General features: G+C 39.5%; 1 protein-coding gene across 1 annotated transcript in view; it reads left to right on the forward strand.

Moving 5' to 3' along the window:
* plxnc1 (plexin C1) overlaps nt 1-22,795 on the forward strand; it is a 63,781-nt gene that overhangs the window by 31,228 nt on the left and 9,758 nt on the right. The window contains exons 12-21 of the mRNA XM_061983634.2: nt 2,341-2,449; nt 4,245-4,424; nt 4,496-4,663; nt 8,023-8,119; nt 8,189-8,290; nt 13,356-13,459; nt 18,647-18,688; nt 18,753-18,877; nt 18,948-19,146; nt 21,614-21,760. Coding sequence (XP_061839618.1) covers nt 2,341-2,449; nt 4,245-4,424; nt 4,496-4,663; nt 8,023-8,119; nt 8,189-8,290; nt 13,356-13,459; nt 18,647-18,688; nt 18,753-18,877; nt 18,948-19,146; nt 21,614-21,760 — 1,273 coding nt within the window. The remainder of the gene's footprint in view (nt 1-2,340; nt 2,450-4,244; nt 4,425-4,495; nt 4,664-8,022; nt 8,120-8,188; nt 8,291-13,355; nt 13,460-18,646; nt 18,689-18,752; nt 18,878-18,947; nt 19,147-21,613; nt 21,761-22,795) is intronic.

The raw sequence follows: 22,795 nt of genomic DNA on the forward strand, positions 1-22,795 counted from the left end.
GGTTTTTGACATTTTCTCGGCGCGTGCTCATGTACTTGACATTAGTCAGAGTGCTTTTCTCCTCATTATGCAAAGTTTGGCACCGTGTCGCCAACTAGAGAGTCCAGCAGTTGTCCACACCTTTTCCACAGAGTCGCACACTAAAAAAAAAAAATCAAAGACAGCCCAAACCACCTTGATATAGATATAGTTTTTATCAGGTAAAAAGGCTTAAAGCAGCAGTAAGTAACTTTTTAACCTTCATCAAATATTTTCATAACTTTTGGGAAGATACATGGACTTACAATGAGTTGGATGACACCTCTGTCATGGTCTGAGGGGTCTGTAGTGCTTTCACTGGCACTTAGTGACCTTGAGGAAGGTGGCAGGAACCCTGCCACACAAAAAACTACAAATGTGCTGACTTGCTTTACGGCATACGTCAGTCCCCCTTTCCCCTTTCGTTACAAAGACGGAAGTCTATGTGAACGCCTGCGTGCCGCCAGAAAACTAAAAGAAGAAGAACGCCTACGTGCAGTTACTGCTATAATGGCCGAATTCCCAAAACAACCAAAGAAACGAAAAGTTTTGTCTACACTGCAAAAAGTCAGTGTTCAAAAACAAGAAAAAAAATACAAAAATTAGGGGTATTTTATTTGAACTAAGCAAAATTATCTGCCAATAGAACAAGAAAATGTGGCTTGTCAAGACTTTCCAAAACAACAAGTAAAATGAGCTAACCTCAATGAACCCCAAAATACCTTAAAATAAGTATATTGTCAGTAATAAGTGCACTTTTCTTGGTAGGAAAAAAAAAGACCTTTTTGCTCAATATGTTGAAAAATATTCTGAAATGAAGTAAATGCTAGTGCCATTATCTTGACATAATGATATGCGCTCGACATTACATTTCTTGAAACCAGCAAACTTATATTAAAAACTAATTTATTGTTTTTAATGGAAAGGCAACAAGGCAAGCGCTTGTTACTCTCGGGGTCTCCTAGCCGCTCAGGCAAATCATATGGTCGAAAAATGCATTTTTCCATGGATAACATGACATCATCGCGCCAAGTGCGTGCTCTTTCAGTCAATTAGTGCGCATATATACAGCCCGGCCCCCGGCCAAAATGTTTTTAATTGTCATTTTGAGGAATTTATCTGAATGTGCATGAACTATTTCTGTTCAAAATTGTTTGAAATGTTAAATGTTTAAATATTAATTGTCAGTTTACTGTACTGTGCCAACTGTACTTCTATATGAGTACCTATTTTCTATTGTTTCATTGAAAATAAAACAGCAAAGTCAATTTGGCTGTCATCTGTTTTATCATGTCATCATGGCACCCACCTGTTCCCGATTAGCCAGTTCACCTGTGGGATGTTCCAAATAAGTGTTTGATGAGCATTCCTCAACTTTCTCAGTCTTTTTTGCCACTTGTGCCAACTTTTTTGAAACATGTTGCAGGCATCAAATTCCAAATGAGGTAATATTTGCAAAAAATAACAAAGTTTCTCATTTTGAACATTACATATCTTGTCTTTGCAGTCTATTCAATTGAATATAGGTTGAAAACAATTTCCAAATCATTGTATTTTGTTTTTATTTACGATTTACACAACGTGCCAACTGCCCTGGTTTTGGGTTTTGTCCATACGACGCCTTGCAAATGCCACACGTTTGTATGTGGCTCACATGCACGTGCAAAATATTATATGCAACCACGTTCACTCAATGCCACTACCAACTCACTAACATGGTTTTTATTGCATACAAGTGGTATGCAGGTCTTCTGTTTTTATTTACCATTTACACAACATGCCAACTTCACTGGTTTTGGGGTTTGTATAAAAATGTCTTAAAAAAAAAAATTCTATTGCATGCATATTTATAAAAAAAAATTAAAAAAAACTAAAAAAAAAAACTCAGTAGAGCAGGGAGGTGCAAAGTATGCCTAAATTGGGAAAAATGAAGTTATCGTTACAGAATAATAACGAAATGTATGACGGACGTGTTTGTCCTGTAAATGTATCAGATAATTGTGCTATTTTAGGATACAATCATCTTCAGGTCTGCTTTGCAAGTCATACGCTTCTCAAAAAGCACGTCTTTCACCATCACAACTTCCCTTTTTTGTTGCAACATCTGAAAGTGCCACTTCTGCACTGCACACTTTCAAGACACACACACACAGACATAAAAGACAGCAAATAATGTGTTACCATGGCAGTTCTGTACTGTCTTCATTTCTCTTCTTACGGCTGTTTAGACAATTCTGCACAAACTCTGAATGTCTCAAGGCCAAATTCAGCTATTTTGATGCTGACGATACTAATGATTGGCTGCTGTTTTGTATTCTTTAGTGGTAAGAGAAAAATCACCCTCCTCGGATCCAACCTTGAGTTTGTCGACAGCGTTCTGCACAGTCACGCCCAGCAGGAAGTCAGCCTCTTCACCGACAGAAGCTCTCAAGTAAGAGACTTTGTTGCATTAGTGGTGATACACTTCACAATGTGTCATGTCAAATGAAAGCATGTCCCAATGATATTTCATGCCTTACTTTAAAAGTTGTAAAAGTCCATTTATATGCTACTGCTTTGTTGCCATCTTGTGGACAAATGAGTAAATCATGCCTATGACCAATTATCATGCTTTGAATGAAAATGAGCGCAGCATTTATTCAAACAACCTTCCTCAGTCATGGTGGCCATCCATCTATCCATCTTCTTCCGCTTATCCGAGGTCGGGTTGCGGGGGCAGCAGCCTAAGCAGGGAAGCCCAGACTTTCCTCTCCCCAGCCACTTCGTCCAGCTCTTCCCGGGGGATCCCGAGGCGTTCCCAGGCCAGCCGGGAGACATAGTCTTCCCAACGTGTCCTGGGTCTTCCCCGTGGCCTCTTACCGGTCGGACGTGCCCTAAACACTTGCTAGGGAGGCGTTCGGGTGGCATCCTGACCAGATGCCCGAACTACCTTATCTGGCTCCTCTCCATGTGTAGGAGCAGCGGTTTTACTCTGAGTTCCTCCCGGATGACAGAGCTTCTCACCCTATCTCTAAGGAAGAGCCCCGCCACCCAGCGGAGGAAACTCATTTCAGCCGCTTGTACCCGTGATCTTGTCCTTTCGGTCATAACCCAAAGCTCATAACCATAGGTGAGGATGGGAACGTAGATCGACCGGTAAATTGAGAGCTTTGCCTTCCGGCTCAGCTCCTTCTTCACCACAACGGATCGATACAGCGTCCACATTACTGAAGACGCCGCACCGATCTGCCTGTCGATCTCACGATCCACTCTTCCCTCACTCGTGAACAAGACTCCGAGGTACTTGAAGTCCTCCACTTGGGGCAGGGTTTTCTCCCCAACCCGGAGATGGCACTCCACCCTTTTCCGGGCGAGAACCATGGACTCTGACTTGGAGGTGCTGATTCTCATCCCAATCGCTTCACACTCTGCTGCGAACCGATCCAGTGAGAGCTGAAGACCCTGGCCAGACGAAGCCATCAGGACCACATCATCTGCAAAAAGCAAAGACCTAAGCCTGCAGCCACCAAACCAGATATACTCAACGCCCTGACTGCGCCTAGAAATTCTGTCCATAAAAGTTATGAACAGAATCAGTGACAAAGGACAGCCTTGGCGGAGTCCAACCCTCACTGGAAACGGGTCCGATTTACTGCCGGACCAAGCTCTGACACTGATCATACAGGGAGCGGACCGCCACAATCAGACAGTCCGATACCCCATACTCTCTGAGCACTCCCCACAGGACTTCCGGGTACACGGTCGAATGCCTTCTCCAAGTCCACAAAGCACATGTAGACTGGTTGGGCAAGCTCCCATTCACCCTCAAGGACCCTGCCGAGAGTATAGATCTGGTCCACAGTTCCACGACCAGTACGAAAACCACACTGTTCCTCCTGAATCAGAGGTTTGACTATCCGGCGTAGCCTCCTTTCCAGTACACCTGAGTGTGATCCCACGATAATTGGAACACACCCTCCGGTTCCCCTTTAAAGAGAGGAACCACCACCCTGGTCTGCCAATCCAGAGGTACCGCCCCCGATGTCCACGCGATGTTGCAGAGTCTTGTCAACCAAGACAGCCCCACAGCATCCAGAGCCTTAAGGAATCAACCAATTAACCAATCAATCAAAGTTAATTAATATAATATGTATAATATGTACGTTGGCTTTCGGCCCTCGACCAAAGTCTTTGTAGCCCAAAAGATTGGACACACCTGTACTAACGTGTCCATGTTTGCATTGCAGAATGTGACTTACCATATACCTGCCTCTCAAAGCGCTCCGAGGGTTTTCACCAGCATCGTATCTCTCAAAGTAGCCAACAAGTCTTTGGCCTGCCTCCAGTCCATCACCTACTATCCAGAACCTCAGTTCACCAGCTTCACCTCCACGAGGACCGGGGACAACGTCCGCATCACTATACAGGTACAGACTTTTTGTTTTGTTTTGTCAACCCGCGCCCATCAAAAAGCACAAGTTATGTCACCATCTGACAGAAAAAGGCCGACCACCTTGACATGAGCTTAGAAGAAGTGTCAGCGGTGGGCGTGTACGAAGGCAAAGACTACCTTTGCATCATGGAAGTCAAAGAAACCAGCAACCAGACTGACTTTTTCATCTGTGAAATTCAAAGCGCGCCGGATGCTATTTTTCGTCAATTAAAGGTAAGTCTAAACAGGTGGAAAGTTTATTAAGATTAATTGTATTTACAAGGCTCTTCTGTGACTATTGCCTGAGGACATTTGTACATTGATTTCACAGAGAAGTACCAACTCTTATGCACTGAGATCAGATGTTGCCTCTGTCTCACTGAGCTAGGGAAAAAAGCTTTTGTCTATGCAGATCCTTGTGTTTGGAACATGTAACAAAGAGACTGCATTTTTATCCTTAAATGCTTTCATATCTAAACTGAGAACCGTCAGGTTCTAACACTGATGACATATATTAACAGACAAAGAAGCAAGGAATTAAACAGAGACAGAATTCAATTTAGCTCAATTGAGGAGAAACGTCTGGGCTGTACTCTTCCACAGTCTCCCACCACGCTCTGACGAATGATTGTACGCCTCCTCTTTTATTTGGACTTTCCCTGATTTCATGGCAACAGCTGTATCTAAAGCAGTGGTTCTTAACCTGGGTTTGATGGAACCCTAGGGGTTCGGTGAGTCGGGCTCAGGGGTTCGGCGGAGGTCAAGACACACCCGACTCATCATGTAAATAAAAATTTCTCCCTATCAGCGTATTACGGATACGACAACAGCAGAAGTCAGACTGATTTGCAGGTGTGTAATTTGTTTTGAGTTTATGCACTGTGTTGGTTTTGTTCTTTGAACAAGGTGATGTTCATGCACGCTTCATTTTGTGCACCAGTAATAAAACATGGTAACACTTTAGTATGGGCAACATATTCACCATTAATTAGTTGCTTATTAACATGCAAATTAGTAACATATTGGCTCTTAACTAGTCATTATTAAGTACTTATTAATGCCTTATTCGGCATGGCCTTATTATAACCCTGGCCCTAACCCTCTAACCCTAAATTAAGTCTTTGTTACTTAGAATATGTTCCCCTAGTGTCCAAAAAACTCTAAATTAAGTCTCCTGGAAGATGATGTGTAAAACATCATCTATGCAACATTTTGACCAAAGAACCACCATCACATGTTATGTAGACCACAAGGAAGTCTTTTAAATTTAGAAAAAAATCATAATATGACCCTGTGGAGGTTGCCTCCCAGTAGGTTCTCCAGACCACCAATCACCGACATGAGAGCCCAGGTTTCAGGGTTTGATGCTGGTTTATTTTCAGCGTTCTCCATTAGTTTGCTTTTCAGCACAAGGTCTGTGTCACTGTCACTCTCGCTCTCGCTCTTGCTCCAACTCTCCTCCAGCTCCAACTCCCACTCCACCACGTCTCTCCTCCTGGCTGCTGCTTTACAACAGAGGTGATTAGATAACCAGGCCCAGGTGGGCCATCTGCGCTAGAGATGCGCGGATAGGCAATTATTTCATCCGCAACCGCATCACAAAAGTCGTCATCCATCCGCCATTCACCCGAACCAACATTTTATCAAAACCACACCCGCCCGCCACCCGCCCGTTGTTATATATCTAATATAGACGATGCAAGGCATTAGTGAGGTTATAAAGCTTTTGCCTGTTAAAGAAAGGAGACTGATCCAATGCAGCAGAGACATTCAATGTGTGCCACGCATCTCTTGGCCACGCATTCGTGGCTAAGAGATATTAATGCGTGATAATATTATTTATCATTATTATAATATTATTGTCATTTCCATTAAGAAAGTGTTGACTATTGTTGCCAATGCCCTCAGATCAGGAGTGCGTTCCTCACACTTTGTGTGCGCAGTTGCAGCAAGCAGAACGAAGCTTTTAAGAAGTTAAAAAAATGTTTTAGAAAGACTAGGCCTATATTTTCGTTAGGTAAAAAAATGTTCTGAATTTATTTCAATGAATATTAACTTGTTAACGTTATAATGCTCAAATAGGGACGAGGGCGGGGTGCACAGTGAAGCAGTGAACAATTTCACGACAAAGATGAACCTTTATTGATTGATCTGCAGCCATGACAAAATATCAGACAATCTCTATTGTCAATAAAGATAAACACATAGCCTATGTTGTAGGCATAGGCTCATACGTTTTTAAGTTGAAATAAAAAAATAAATAAAAAATGTGCCTCATAAGCCTTAGGCTGTCAATCACGCGCACAAACTTAAATTATACAATAACATATGTATGTCATCTCTATTTAAACAAAAATAAATAAAATAAATAATAATAATAAATTACCTGCAACTTATTGGCCAAGGCAAATAGCTGAAGGGGGAAAATCAAACCCATCAGACTGCACTTTATCATCAAACTTGAATTATAATGAAACTAGACGGTCGCGACAAACAAAGCAGGCTAAATAGCCTTACATTGTCGCCAATCGGAGATGCGCGTTCACTTGAAAGCGAGGCCAAATAATTATTCACACATAGTAGTATATCTCCAATAGAAAAAAACCACAATAAACAATGCAATTGCCTTAATTCCTTTGCATTGTACTGCGCCCAAACAACACGTAACCATCAAAATTATTCAGCTGACCGAACTCAATATAGGTTAGACATGGGCTTATTTGGTATAGCCTATAGGTAACGTAGACTAATTCGTTTAACATATCCAACCGTATGTCTACTTACTTCTTTTTTTTGTTAGCACTATGCAGGAATAAAATGGCATCTACAGTGCCAGGATTCATGCGAGAGCGCCTGGCCTCTAAAATGCGCCCTATTGCGCTGAAGGAGCGCTCACTTGCGCCACTTGTTGCTGGGACGCGGTGCCATCTTTTTCTTTTTTTCTTCTTCTTCTGTTGTATTGTGTTGTGCTGCAGTGCCTGATGAATAATTGACTGTTTCAAAGAGTGCTGCTCGTTTTTCGTATGTGGGTAACAATATTTAACTATGTATATATATTTCCGAATTGGTTCAACCGCCAACCGCCCGCATCTATTTAAAATCTATTTTTACCCGCCCGACCCGCGGTTTATCCGCGGACTCCGCGGTTTTTGTCCGCAAACCGCGCATCTCTAATCTACGCACCTGTCGCTGATTTCGAGGCCGGTCCTGGCACACCCCGCTTCGCTGCAGGCCCACAGGCCACGCCCCCCTCCACAGACCCCATTAGTGCGCCTAATGTCTTTTGTATGAAAATTGACCTGAATAGACCCGCTCATCGGCAGTGCGCCTTTTAATGAGCCAAGGATGTCGCTGTGGCTTGTACAGCCCTTTGAGACACTCGGGATTTAGGGCAATATAAGTAAACACTGATTGATTGATTAATCTGGTGCACCCTATGGTCCGAAAAATACAGTAAATAGTTTTACTTGATGTCCCTTCCTGTCATTTTAATGTGTCATGTGACTGTAACTTTATGTGTAACTTTGCTGCCTTTGCTGGTTTTTAATCTAATTTGGGAGTCATTGAAATGGTTTGAGTGTTTTGCCTTGCAGGTGAAATATGGAGAGAAGACGGTAATGTTGCAGAACACGTCACATCTGTTTGCTCTGACGCTGCTCGTCTTCCTGCTGATCCCCGCCATCATATTGGGTTAGTACCTTTCTATCAGGACTTATTATTTGGTTGTGGCCCTCATTGTTTTTGTCTTGTCCGTGTCAGTGGTGGTGCTGGTTTACCGCCGCCAGCAGCAGCAGCTCACTGTGAAGATGAATAAGCGAATGGAAAACCTGGAGCTTGACGTCCGTAACGACATCAGACAAGGTGTGTCACACCATGATGTTGACGTCTGAAGATATCTATTTCCTCCCGACGTCGTTGTCTATTTCTGCACAGGTGGCTTTATGAGACCACTACGTTTAGGCCAGGGGTGTCTAAACTCTTTCCGCACACTGAGAAAATGTTGATATTTTTCTTTTTCAAAGCCAAAAGCAATACAACACCCGACGTGTGGAGACACACCGTTAGCTGCTGGCCGCCTCTGTGCACTGCAAAAAGTCAGTGTTCAAAAACAAGAAAAAAAAATACAAAAATTAGGGGTATTTTATTTGAACTAAGCAGAATTATCTGCCAATAGAACAAGAACATTTGGCTTGTCGAGACTTTCCAAAACAAGTCAAATTAGCTAACCTCAATGAACCCAAAACAACTATAAAATAAGTATATTCTCACTAATAACAAGTGCACTTTTCTTGGTAGAAAAAAAAAGAGACCTTTTTGCGCAATATGTTGAAAAATATTCTTAAATTGCGTAAATGCTAGTGCCATTATCTTGACATCATGATATGCGCTTGGCATCATGATTTTTTTTTCATGCTTGAAATAAGAAATGATGACTTTAAAAAAGTAGTTTTATACTTGTGAGTGTTGATGACACAGCTTTGCAGCAGTTGATATTCTAGTTTCAAGCATGTTTCACTCAATATAGGTCATCACATCTCAGCAACAAGCTGTAATATCTTACTGACATCATTTAGGACCAAAACACTCAAACATAAAATCTGCTTAGTGAGAAGAATTATCTTATCAGACAGAAAATAAGCAAATATCACCCTTATTTGAGATATTTCATCTTACTTAGATTCATACTTGCCAACCCTCCCGAATTTTCCGGGAGACTCCCGAAATTCAGCGCCTCTCCCGAAAACCTCCCGGGACAAGTATTCTCCCGAAAATCTCCCGATTTTCAGCCGGAGCCTGAGGCCACGCCCCCTCCAGCTCCATGCGGACCTGAGTGAGGACAGCCTTTTTTCACGACGGGAGGACAACAGGGTGACAAGAACTAAATCATCCAGACTAGAGATAAATTGTATTATTATGTTTATCTTACCTACAATTAAATATATTTATTAATTTAAAAAAAAGATAAATAAATACATTTTTACTATTTTTTGCTGAAAACATCAAAATTAATTGTATTTTTATTTGTATTTTTTCTGACTTCTTATTACATCCAGCCATAGAATTATACATTAAAATAAACATGTTTGAAATAATTAATTTTAAATGATCATAGTAATTCATTTAAAATGACCATATCTAATTATTAAAAATATTGCTTGTTTATCAACAACTTTAGCATTTTATTCATTACATTTTGAAGCTCTCAGAAGCCAAGTTATGTTATATTCCTTAATATTTATTTATGCAAGTTTGAAGTATCAATTATCTAAACACAGTTTTGTTTGCATATTTTCAGGATGTGTATATATATATATATATATATATATATATATATATATATATATATATATATATATATATATATATGTATGTATGTATGTATGGAATGCTTGACTTGGTGAATTCTAGCTGTCAATATACTCCTCCCCTATTAACTACGCCCCCAACCACGCCCCCACCTCCCGAAATCAGAGGTCTCAAGGTTGGCAAGTATGCTTAGATTTCACTTTTTGCAGTGTGGAAACTAATTCTTCCGGTCGGCCGGACTGAGCATCAAAAATAGGAATAAAGGACTACAAGTTGGGACGGTTCCGGGAGAATCAGAATGTAAGACCGGTTTCTCATCATGAACGCACTTCAGATTCTTTGTCATTTGCAGAACAATATTGTGTTGCATTTACGCTTCAACAAAAAACAGTTGGATAAACAACAGAATAAAAACAATAGAGAGAATAATAATATAGTATTAATACATTGAAAATGAGATAAAAAGAGACAAAATCCAAGCCAGCGAATATTTACAAATAAATGCTAGAAGAGCAGTAAAGGTTTATTATTATAATTAATTTACTGGGTATTTTTTGGTACCGGTTCCTAATCGGGACCGTTAAAATTCTGGCTCAGCGTTTTTGTTGTTGTTTAAATCAGCTGACTGTGGTAATTATGACACAAAAAAGTGAGAAATTGAAGCAATATGATAATTAGAGATGTCCGATAATGGCATTTTTGGCGATATCCGATATTCCGATATTGTCCAACTCTTAATTACCGATTCCGACGATATCAAGCGATACCGATATATACAGTCGTGGAATTAACACATTATTATGTCTAATTTTGTTGTGATGCCCCTTTGGATGCATTAAACAATGTAACAAGGTTTTCCAAAATAAATCAACTCAAGTTATGGAAAAAAATGCCAACATGGCACTGCCATATTTATTATTGAAGTCACAAAGTGCATTATTTTTTTTAACATGCCTCAAAACAGCAGCTTGGAATTTGGGACATGCTCTCCCTGAGAGAGCATGAGGAGGTTGAGGTGGGCAGGGTTGGGAGGTCTGGGGGTAGCGGGGGGTGTATATTGTAGCGTCCCGGAAGAGTTAGTGCTGCAAGGGGTTCTGGGTATTTGTTCTGTTGTGTTTATGTTGTGTTACGGTGCGGATGTTCTCCCGAAATGTGTTTGTCATTCTTGTTTGGTGTGGGTTCACAGTGTGGCGCATATTTGTGACAGTGTTAAAGTTGTTTGTACGGCCACCCTCAGAGTGACCTGTATGGCTGTTGACCAAGTATGCCTTGCATTCACTTGTGTGTGTGAAAAGCCGTAGATATTATGTGACTGGGCCGGCACGCAAAGGCAGTGCAACAATATTGGAGGCGTGCCTCCATTATTGTTGTCTGGGTGGAAATCGGGAGAAATTCGGGAGAATGGTTGCCCAGGGAGATTTTCGGGAGGGGCACTGAAATTCGGGAATTTCTGATATTACATTTTAAAGCATTTATCGGCCGATAATATCAGCAGTCCGATATTATCGGACATCTCTAATGATAATACATGAATATCAGGACATTCAATCCATCCCAACTGGACTTTTTAACCTTTAGTGCTCACCTCAAGTTTGGTCCCGGAAGTGTCTCAGTCACAAAAATGTTAGAAATAAGTTATATTTATTTGTATTATTATTTAACTCTTAAATCGCTCCCTCAACTTCAGGTCTGTTTATATAAAGTTTAAAAAAATAATACTGTTCACACGCCATTTTGTGAAAGAAACACAACATTTCATCACAATATTTCCCCCAAAATAATGTTTTGAAGTGGAATATTTGATGTGACGTAATTGGAGCCTTAAATAGGTCAATAATTCATAACAATATTAGTATTGATTCATTATTTTTTTCGAGCAATTTTTGGGGATCTCAAAGTGCATCATAAAGTGTGAAAATAAGTTATACTATTTTTTATTTTTTATTATTTTCAACATATAAATCTCTAAATCAAATTCAGATCTATGCATTGATTATACATTGTTATTATTTTTTTGTTTGTTTCATGACCTTTTTGTCAAAGAAAACACACAAAATAATTATGCAATATTTTCCCCCCGAAAAAATGTTTAAAGTGGAATATTTGATGTGAAGTAACTGGAGCCTTGAATGTGACAATAATTCATAACAATGAATTTGATTCATTATTATTTTCTGATCAATGACAGTTTTAAAGAAGGAAAAAAACAGCTTGCAAGGCAGCTTTTGTGTTATTAGAGTCAACATTGCAACTTGTTTTTGTTACATTTTACCTTTTTGTTCTTTTATTCCACTTGTTTGTGGGGTTTTTTTGTAATAGCATTTTTGGAATGTGACACGCACTGTTAAAAACTGAGCTGTGGGCCAGCAAGTGACCCCCAAGCCAAACCTTGGACACCCCTAATATAGGCAGTAAAAATAGTATATGTATATCTACCTAGTACTTACTTACACACTTGGGTTGTCCCGATACCAATATTTTGGTACCGGTACCAAAATGTATTTTGATACTTTTCTAAACAAAGGGGACCACAAAAAATGTAATTATTGTCTTTATTTGAACAAAAAATGTTAGTGTACATGAAACATATGTTTATTATTGTAATTTAGTCCTTAAATAAAATGTTGAACATACTAGACAACTTGTCTTTTAGTAGTAAGTAAACAAACAAAGACTCCTAATTAGTCGTATGCAGTAAAATATTGTGTCATTTATACACCTATTATTTTGTACACATTATGAGGGACAAACTGTATAAAATTGATTATTAATCTACTTGTTCATTTACTGTGTATATGTGGTTATTTTCCATTTCAACATGTTCTATCGACACTTCTGTTAAAATGTAATAATCACTTATTCTTCTCTTCTTTTGGATGATACCACACATTTAGGTATCGATCCGATACCAAGTAGTTACAGGATCATACATTGGTCATATTCAAAGTCCTCATGTGCCCAGGGACGTATTTCCTGACTTTATAAACATAATATACATTTTAAAACTAGATACTCTCTTGTACTTGGTATCATTACAGTGGATGTCAGGTGTAGATCCACCCATGGCATTTGTTTACATTGTGACGCCGGTGAGCTATTGTATGCTCCTACGGTGTGTAGTGAAGCATGTTTAGCTCCTCCTCCTCCAGTGATAATGTTACATGTAAGAAACTTACTTTATTTGTCGCCATGGAGACAAGGATTAGTGATTTAGAAGTAGCTAAAACACTGTGGATGGATGTTAGCCGCTAACTAGCTAGCCATGTCTTAAAGCATTTCTTCCTGAGGGTGTTTCAGTGTTATAACTTCACCTTTATCTTTACTTTTTACACCAAAATGCGTCCATTCTCCCTTTTCTGTCTACACACTGTGTCTGCTTGTAAGTACTCTGTGTGTGTGCGCTGCCGAACATGCTCCTCTGCTCGTAAAACCAGCAATGTCATGACGTAATGACGCGCCGTCATGACCGTTAAAAAAAAATGAGGAACCGGTACTTTTCACACAGAGTATAGTACCGTTTGTGATACATTAGTACCGCGATACTATACTAGTACAACCCTAGTACATACACAGTACTAGTCGAAAGTTTGCGTGCACTCAACAATCACTCACTCAACAGGTTTTGTGGATCTGCAGACGGAAAAGGCGGACCTAATGGAAAACGTCGGCACCATTCCGTTCCTTGACTACAAGCATTTTGCATCCAGAATCTTCTTTCCTGAGGTAACTTGAAGCTGGCAACACAACAGTCCCAAAAAGCTTTATGATTAGGGCTGTAAGGGGTTTTTTTATACACAAAAATAGTGTGTACGTCACTCTGTCAACTCTCTCACACACACAAACAAATACACACACACACACACACCCACACACAGAGGATGTGAGTAGAGCAGGGAGATGGTTCTTTTGTATGACACCATTACATTTCTCTTTTGTATTTATCAGTTCTGAATGCTCTTTGCTTTGCCTTCAATGCTGCACCCTAAGTGTCATTTAGAAGCCAACCAAAGTAGGATACAAACATATTAATGCATACTCAACCCAGCAGACAGCATTTTGCAATAAGTCATGTAAGTCGCACCGGCCGAAAATGCACAATAAAGAAGGAAAAAAACATGTAAGTCGCATTTTTGGGGGAAATGTATTTGATAAAAGCCAACACCAAGAATAGACATTTGAAAGGCAATTTAAAATAAATAAAGAATAGTGAACAACAGGCTGAATAAGTGTACGTTATATGAAGCATAAATAACCAACTGGTATGTTAACGTAACATATTATGGTAAGAGTCATTCATATAACTATAACATATAGAACAAGCTATACGTTTACCAAACAATCTAATCGCTAAATCCCATGAAATCTTATACGTCTAGTCTCTTACGTGAATGAGATAAATAATATTATTTGATATTTTACGCTAATGTGTTAATCATTTCACACATTAGTCGCTCCTGAGTATAAGTCGCACCCCCGGCCAAACTATGAAAAAAACTGCGACTTATAGTCCGAAAAATACAGTACACCTCCGCAGTACTTATTAATGCCTTATTCGGCATGGCCTTCTTATAACCCTAACCCTCTAACCCTAAATTAAGTCTTTGTTACTTAGAATATGTTCTCCATACTAAAGTGTTACCAAAAATATATAACTTTGTCTTGAATTTGGAAAAAAAAAAACATTTTATTTTTCACTAAAGAAGGGTTCGGTGAATGCGCATATGAAACTGGTAGGGTTCGGTACCTCCAACAAGGTTAAGAACCACTGATCTAAAGGAAGGGGGGTCGTAAACAGACGCTGCCTTTGGTCACAAAACAGTTCAGAGAAAAGGTGCTTGGAGGGGAGTCAAGTCCTGCTTCCTCTCCGCTTTGTAGATCTCGGGTCAAGACAAAATCTTCCTGTGGATTACAATACATCAAAGAAACGGACACCGTCATGTCGCTTCCCATCCTACACAGTGGAGTTTTACAAGCTTTTTGCTCGGTAAGATCAAAGACAGCTTTTGTCTGCTCGCCAGGAACTCATTGAAACACAAAGTTTTGTGATAACTTAGATACAATTATTCTGACAAGAACATTTAAAGGAGCCTCAGTTTTTATATAGCGCATTTTCCGGACTATTAGGTGAACTTAAAATCCTTTAATTTTCTCAAAAATCGACTGTGTGCCTTATAACCCGGTGCGCCTAATGTAAGGAATAACTTTGGTTGTGCTTACTGACATCGAAGCAATTTTATTTGGTACATGGTGTAATGATAAGTGTGACCAGTAGATGGCAGTCACACATACCGTATTTTTCGGAGTATAAGTCGCACCGGCTGAAAATGCATAATAAAGAAGGAAAAAAACATATATAAGTCGCACTGGAGTATAAGTCGCATTTTTGGGGGAAATGTATTTGATAAGAATAGACATTTGAAAGGCAATTTAAAATAAATCAAGAATAGTGAACAACAGGCTGAATAAGTGTACGTTATATGAGGCATAAATAACCAACTGGTATGTTAACGTAACATATTATGGTAAGAGTCATTCAAATAACTATAACATATAGAACATGCTATACGTTTACCAAACAATCTAATCGCTAAATCCCATGAAATCTTATACGTCTAGTCTCTTACGTGAATGAGATCAATAATATTATTTGATTTTTTTTACGCTAATGTGTTAATCATTTCACACATAAGTCGCTCCTGAGTATAAGTCGCACCCCCGGCCAAACTATGAAAAAAAACTGCTACTTATAGTCCGAAAAATACGGTACACCTCTGCATAACATTGTAACCTCAACCATTATTAAAGGGGAACATTATCAGCAGACCTATGTAAGCGTCAATATATACCTTGATGTTGCAGGAAAAAGACCATATATTTTTTTAACCGATTTCCGAACTCTGAATGGGTGAATTTTGGCGAATTAAACGCCTTTCTAATATTCGCTCTCGGAGCGTCACAACGTGACGTCACATCGGGAAGCAATCCGCCATTTTCTCAAACACAGAGTCAAATCAGCTCTGTTATTTTCCGTTTTTTCGACTGTTTTCCGTTTCTTGGAGACATCATGCCTCGTCGGTGTGTTGTCGGAGGGTGTAACAACACGAACAGGGACGGATTCAAGTTGCACCAGTGGCCCAAAGATGCGAAAGTGGCAAGAAATTGGACGTTTGTTCCGCACACTTTACCGACGAAAGCTATGCTACGACAGAGATGGCAAGAATGTGTGGATATCCTGCGACACTCAAAGCAGATGCATTTCCAACGATAAAGTCAAAGAAATCTGCCGCCAGACCCCCATTGAATCTGCCGGAGTGTGTGAGCAATTCAGGGACAAAGGACCTCGGTAGCACGGCAAGCAATGGCGGCAGTTTGTTCCCGCAGACGAGCGAGCTAAACCCCCTGGATGTCTTGGCTCACACCGTCCCTTATGCCACTGAAGATGATCAAGAGAAGAATATCGACCCTAGCTTCCCTGGCCTGCTGACATCAACTCCAAAACTGGACAGATCAGCTTTCAGGAAAAGAGCACGGATGAGGGTATGTCTACAGAATATATTAATTGATGAAAATTGGGCTGTCTGCACTCTCAAAGTGCATGTTGTTGCCAAATGTATTTCATATGCTGTAAACCTAGTTCATAGTTGTTAGTTTCCTTTAATGCCAAACAAACACATACCAATCGTTGGTTAGAAGGCGATCGCCGAATTCGTCCTCGCTTTCTCCCGTGTCGCTGGCTGTCGTGTCGTTTTCGTCGGTTTCGCTTGCATACGGTTCAAACCGATATGGCTCAATAGCTTCAGTTTCTTCTTCAATTTCGTTTTCGCTACCTGCCTCCACACTACAACCATCCGTTTCAATACATGCGTAATCTGTTGAATCGCTTAAGCCGCTGAAATCCGAGTCTGAATCCGAGCTAATGTCGCTATAGCTTGCTGTTCTTTCCGCCATGTTTGTTTGTGTTGGCTTCACTATGTGACGTCACAGGAAAATGGACGGGTGTATATAACGATGGTTAGAATCAGGCACTTTGAAGCTTTTTTTAGGGATATTGTGTGATGGGTAAAATTTTGAAAAAAACTTCGAAAAATATAATAAGCCACTGGGAACTGATTTTTAATGGTTTTAACCATTCTGAAATTGTGATAATGTTCCCCTTTCATAGAGAAAACAAAAACGAAAGTAGATCAACCTACAAAAAAAGAATAACGTTATTAACATTGTAACTGTAACAAAAAAATATGTCATCTTTATTTAAACAATAAAACATTTTTGACACCCTTGAATCATTGGATGCTGAAATATAAAAATCAATAAACTCAATAACAATATATTCAAATTGATCAGCAACTCAGGAGCACAGAACACTTTAACCTACAAAACAAAAGGCAACAGAACAATTTGTGCCGTTTTTTTTTATACAAATCAAAATGATTTGTTTGATATATATATATATATTGTTTTGAAGCGAAATTGGATGCTGAGCACATCGCTACATACACTATATTGCCAAAAGTATTTGGCCACCCATCCAATTGATGAGAATCAGGTGTCCTAATCACAGGTGTATAAAAACAAGCACTTAGGCATGAAGACTGTTGCTACAAACATGTGTGTAAGAATGGGCCGCTCTCAGTGATTTCCAGCATGGAACTGTCATAGGATGCCACCTGTGCAACAAATCCAGTCGTGAAAATGTCCTCGTTCCTAAATATTCCAAAGTCAACTGTGGGCTTTATTATAAGAAAATGGAAGAATTTGGGATCAACAACAACTCAGCTACCAAGTGGTAGGCCACATAAACTGACAGAGAGGGGTCAGCCCTCCAATTGGCCCACGTACAGTACGCAGAGAACTTCATGGAATGGGTTACCATGGCCGAGCAGCTGCATCTAAGCCATACATCACCAAGTCCAATGCAAAGCGTGGGATGCAGTGGTGTAAAGCACGTCGCCACTGGACTCTAGAGCAGTGGAGATGCCTTCTCTGGACTGATGAGTCACACTTTTCCATCTGGTTATCTGATTGGTTGCCAGGAGAACGCTACATTTCGGACTGCATTGGGCCGAGTGTGAAATTTGGTGGAGGAGGAATTATGGTGTGGGGTTGTTGGCTTGGCCCCTTAGTTCCAGTGAAAGAAACTGAATGCTCCAGGATACCAAAACATTGATTGATTGATTGAAACTTTTATTAGTAGATTGCACAGTACAGTACATATTCCGTACAATTGACCACTAAATGGTAACACCCCAATACGTTTTTCAACAAGTCGGGGTCCACGTTAATCAATTAATTTTGGACAATTCCATGCTCCCAACCCTTGTGGGAACAGTTTGGAGCGGGCCCCTTCCTCTTCCAACATGACTGTGCACCAGTGCACAAGGCAAGGTCCATAAAGACATGGATGACAAGAGTCTGGTGTGGATGAACTTGACTGGCCTGCACAGAGTCCTGACCTGAACCCGATAGAACCCTTTTGGGATGAATTAGAACGGAGACTGAGAGCCAGGCCTTCTCCACCAACATTCTCACCAATGCGTTTTTGGAAGAATGGTTGAAAATTCCTATAAATACACTCCGCAACCTTGTGGACAGCCCTTCCCAGAAGAGTTGAAGCCATAATAGCTGCAAAAGTTGGACCCACATCATATTGATGCCTATGGGTTAGGAATGGGATGGCACTTCAAGGTCATATGTGAGTCAAGGCAGGTGGCCAAATACTTTTGACAATATAGTATATGCATGTATGTATATATGTATGTATATATGTGTGTATGTATGTATATATATTATGTATGTATATGTATTAGGGTTGTACGGTATAGTACCGCAATACTAATGAATCATATTCGGTACTATACCGCCTTTAAAAAGTACCGGTTCAATGGGGTAATCATTTTAATGTTTTTATAGAATGAAGCTCTGATGGCATCGTGTATGGCCGACGTGAGTCAGGTAAGGAAAGATGCTAACTGTGTGACGTGCGCAGTGCGACTCACGCTACCTGACTGCGGCTCAGGTGACCGTGAAGGTGCATCTGGACGAGTGCTGCCAGGGCCTGTCCAAACTGATCCAGGACCAGCACTTCCTTACATCCATGGTGCACGCCGTGGAGGAGCAGAAGAGTTTCACCATTAAAGACAAGTTAGTGTTCCGTCCTCCGCTGCGTTCAAACACTCCTTGACCCGCCTCCTCTCCCTTCCACCTGCTCCAGGTGTGCATTGGCGTCCCTCCTGACCGTGGCGCTGCACAGCAACTTGTCGTACCTGACGGAAGTGATGGAGGCTCTGCTGAAAGACTTGATGCAGAAAAACAGCAGCGCTCAGCCTAAAATGTTGCTGCGGCGCACCGAGTGCACGGTGGAGAAACTTCTTACCAACTGGATGTCCGTCTGCCTCTACGGCTTCTTGAGGGTGTGTTGCTGTTTTCTCATCTTTCTCCTCACTCTCCCACTGAAGCTACAATGTGTCCTTGAATATTTTCAATGAGGCACAATATTATGACACTTTTATGATGTAAGACCACTCAAGAGTAGGCCACCAATCAGTGAGAGCTCAATTTTATTTACACACACAACCAGAGGAAAACTTTTTCCGTTTAGAAAAAAGCAGCCGTCATACATTGAGTTTGAGTGACAACAAACCAAACTACGTTATAGGCTGCAATTATTAGTCCACCTCCAGTATAACATAGAATTTGTTTATTGTTGACTAGTCACTTAATAAAAATATATATACATATACAGTATATGTATGTATATATACACATACACACATGCATATACTGTCTCAATAAAGTTATTAAAGTGGTTATTGTTTAAATAAGTATCAATAAAGTTAATAAAAGACTTATTGTTGTATAAATAAGTATCAGTAAAGTTATTAAAGTGGTTATTGTTGTTTAAATAAGTATCAGTCAAGTTATTATTAAAGTGGTTATTGTTTAAATAAGTACCAGTCAATTTAATACAGTTGTTATTGTTGTTTAAACAATAATTATCAACGTTATTAAAGTGGTTTAAGTATCAGTTAAGTTACTAAAGTGGTTATTGTTGTTTAAGTATCAGTAAAGTTAATAAAGTGGTTATTGTTGTTTAAACAATAATGATCAAAGTTATTAAAGTGGTTATTGTTGTTTAAGTATCAGTCAAGTTAATACAGTTGTTATTGTTGTTTAAACAATAATTATCAAAGTTATTAAAGTGGTTTAAGTATCAGTTAAGTTATTAAAGTGGTTATTGTTGTTTAAATAAGTATCAGTAAAGTTATTAAAGTGGTTATTGTTGTTTAAATAAGTATCAATAAAGTTATTAAAGTGGTTATTGTTGTTTAAATAAGTACCACTTAAGTTATTAAAGTGGTTATTGTTGTTCAAATAAGTACCAGTTAAGTTATTAAAGTGGTTATTGTTGTTTAAATAAGTATCAGTAAAGTTATTAAAATAGTTATTGTTCTTTAAATAAGTACCAGTTAAGTTATTAAAGTGGTTATTGTTGTTAAAATAAGTATCAGTCAAGTTATTATTGAAGTGGTTATTGTTGTTTAAATAATATGTATCAGCAAAGTTATTACTAAAGTGGTTATTGTTTAAATAAGTACCCGTAAAGTTATTATTAAAGTGGTTATTGTTGTTTAAATAAGTACCAGTAAAGTTAATAAAGTGGTTATTGTTGTTTAAATAAGTATCAGTTAAGTTATTAAAGTGGTTATTGTTGTTTAAATAAGTATCAGTAAAGTTATTAAAGTGGTTATTGTTGTTTAAATAATTATCAATAAAGTTATTAAAGTGGTTATTGTTGTTTAAATAAGTACCACTTAAGTTATTAAAGTGGTTATTGTTGTTCAAATAAGTACCAGTTAAGTTATTAAAGTGGTTATTGTTGTTTAAATAAGTATCAGTAAAGTTATTAAAATAGTTATTGTTCTTTAAATAAGTACCAGTTAAGTTATTAAAGTGGTTATTGTTGTTTAAATAAGTATCAGTAAAGTTATTATTAAAGTGGTTATTGTTGTTTAAATAATATGTATCAGCAAAGTTATTACTAAAGTGGTTATTGTTTAAATAAGTACCCGTAAAGTTATTATTAAAGTGGTTATTGTTGTTTAAATAAGTACCAGTAAAGTTAATAAAGTGGTTATTGTTGTTTAAATAAGTATCAGTAAAGTTATTATTAAAGTGGTTATTGTTGTGTGAATAAGTATCAGTAAAGTTATTATTAAAGTGGTTATTGTTTAAATAAGTACCAGTAAAGTTATTATTAAAGTGGTTATTGTTGTTTAAATAAGTATCAGTAAAGTTATTATTAAAGTGGTTATTGTTGTTTAAATAATATGTATCAGTAAAGTTATTATTAAAGTGGTTATTGTTGTTTAAATAATGAGTACCAGTTAGGTTATTGAAGTGGTTATTGTTGTTTAAACAAGTATCAGTAAAGTTATTAAAGTGGTTATTGTTGTTTAAACAAGTATCAGTAAAGTTATTATTAAAGTGGTTATTGTTTAAATAATAAATATCAGTAAAGTTATTATTCAAGTGATTATTGTTGTTTGAACAAGTATCAGTAAAGTTATTATTAAAGTGGGTATTGTTGTTAGATAATAAGTACCAGTTAAGTTATTTAAGTAGTTATTGTTGCTCCAACACAAGTAAGGAAGTGAAGCTTTCAGTTCCAACTTTTCTTGGCGCTTCACTTTCCAGTCTCTGTTGGCGCTGCCCACACTGGTGCTCCTCCCTGCTCTCACTCCTTGTGTGTGTGTGTGTGTGTGTGTGTGTGTGTGTGTGTGTGTGTGTGTGTGTGTGTGTGTGTGTGTGTGTGTGTGTGTGTGTGTGTGTGTGTGTGTGTGTGTGTGTGTGTGTGTGTGTGTGTGTGTGTGTGCGCAGGAGAGCGTCGGCCAGCACCTCTTCCTGCTGGTGAGCGCCCTCACGCAGCAGATGTCACGAGGGCCGGTGGACCGTGTGACGGAGAAGGCGCTCTACACGCTCAGTGAGGACTGGCTGCTGTGGCAGGCGCAAGACTTCAGCCCACTGGTAGGAAACAACCTCGGTCTCTGGACTCAGGGTTTAGCATGAAAACATTGACACACGTCGTGTTTGATGGAGATGTTGTCTTTGGTGCTGATCATCCATCATACCAATCATTAAGTGTATATTTATTTATTACAATACTTCAACTTTGTCTCTTGTATGACATGCAAGTGTTTGAGCTAAAAGTGGGTGGAGCTTGGGAGGGAGGACTGAGGTGACCTGGGTCCGTACCAGCTTCTCGGAGCACTTCATGGCTACAGGTGTAAGTGCAACTGGACGGTAGTCATTCAGGCAGCTGATGGAGTTCTTCTTCGGCACCGGGATTATTGTGGAGGTCTTCAGGCATGATGAGATGACGGCCTGAGAGAGGGACTGGGTGAAGATCTTAGTAAATACCCCAGCCAGCTGGTCTGCACAGTCCCTCAGTACCTGTCCCGGGACCCCGTAGCCTTCCTCGGATTCACCGCCCACAGCGTGCGCCTCACCTCATGCTCCTCCAGTGTAAGGGTACGGCTGCTGTGGGTGTTAAGTGGGGGTGTTGTGATGGCCGCAGGTCTCTTTCTCTCGAAGCTGTTTAACTCCCCCGCTCCAGAGGCGGCGCCGTCAGCCGAAGGGTTACTGGGTCTGAAGTTGGTCATGTGTTGTGTTCATTTCCATACCTCCTTGGTGTTGTTGCTCTGAAGGTGGTCTTCCATTTTCCTCCTGTGCTCGGCTTTTGCCTCTATAGTGGATCTAACATAATAGTGTGAGAGTCCAGTCCATAGTGGATCTAACATAATAGTGTGAGAGTCCAGTCCATAGTGGATCTAACATAATAGTGTGAGAGTCCAGTCCATAGTGGATCTAACATAATAGTGTGAGAGTCCAGTCCATAGTGGATCTAACATAATAGTGTGAGAGTCCAGTCCATAGTGGATCTAACATAATAGTGTGAGAGTCCAGTCCATAGTGGATCTAACATAATAGTGAGAGTCCAGTCCATAGTGGATCTAACATAATAGTGTGAGAGTCCAGTCCATAGTGGATCTAACATAATAG

Source organism: Nerophis lumbriciformis, linkage group LG25 (assembly GCF_033978685.3).
Source record: "Nerophis lumbriciformis linkage group LG25, RoL_Nlum_v2.1, whole genome shotgun sequence".
Taxonomy (NCBI): Eukaryota; Metazoa; Chordata; class Actinopteri; order Syngnathiformes; family Syngnathidae; genus Nerophis; species Nerophis lumbriciformis.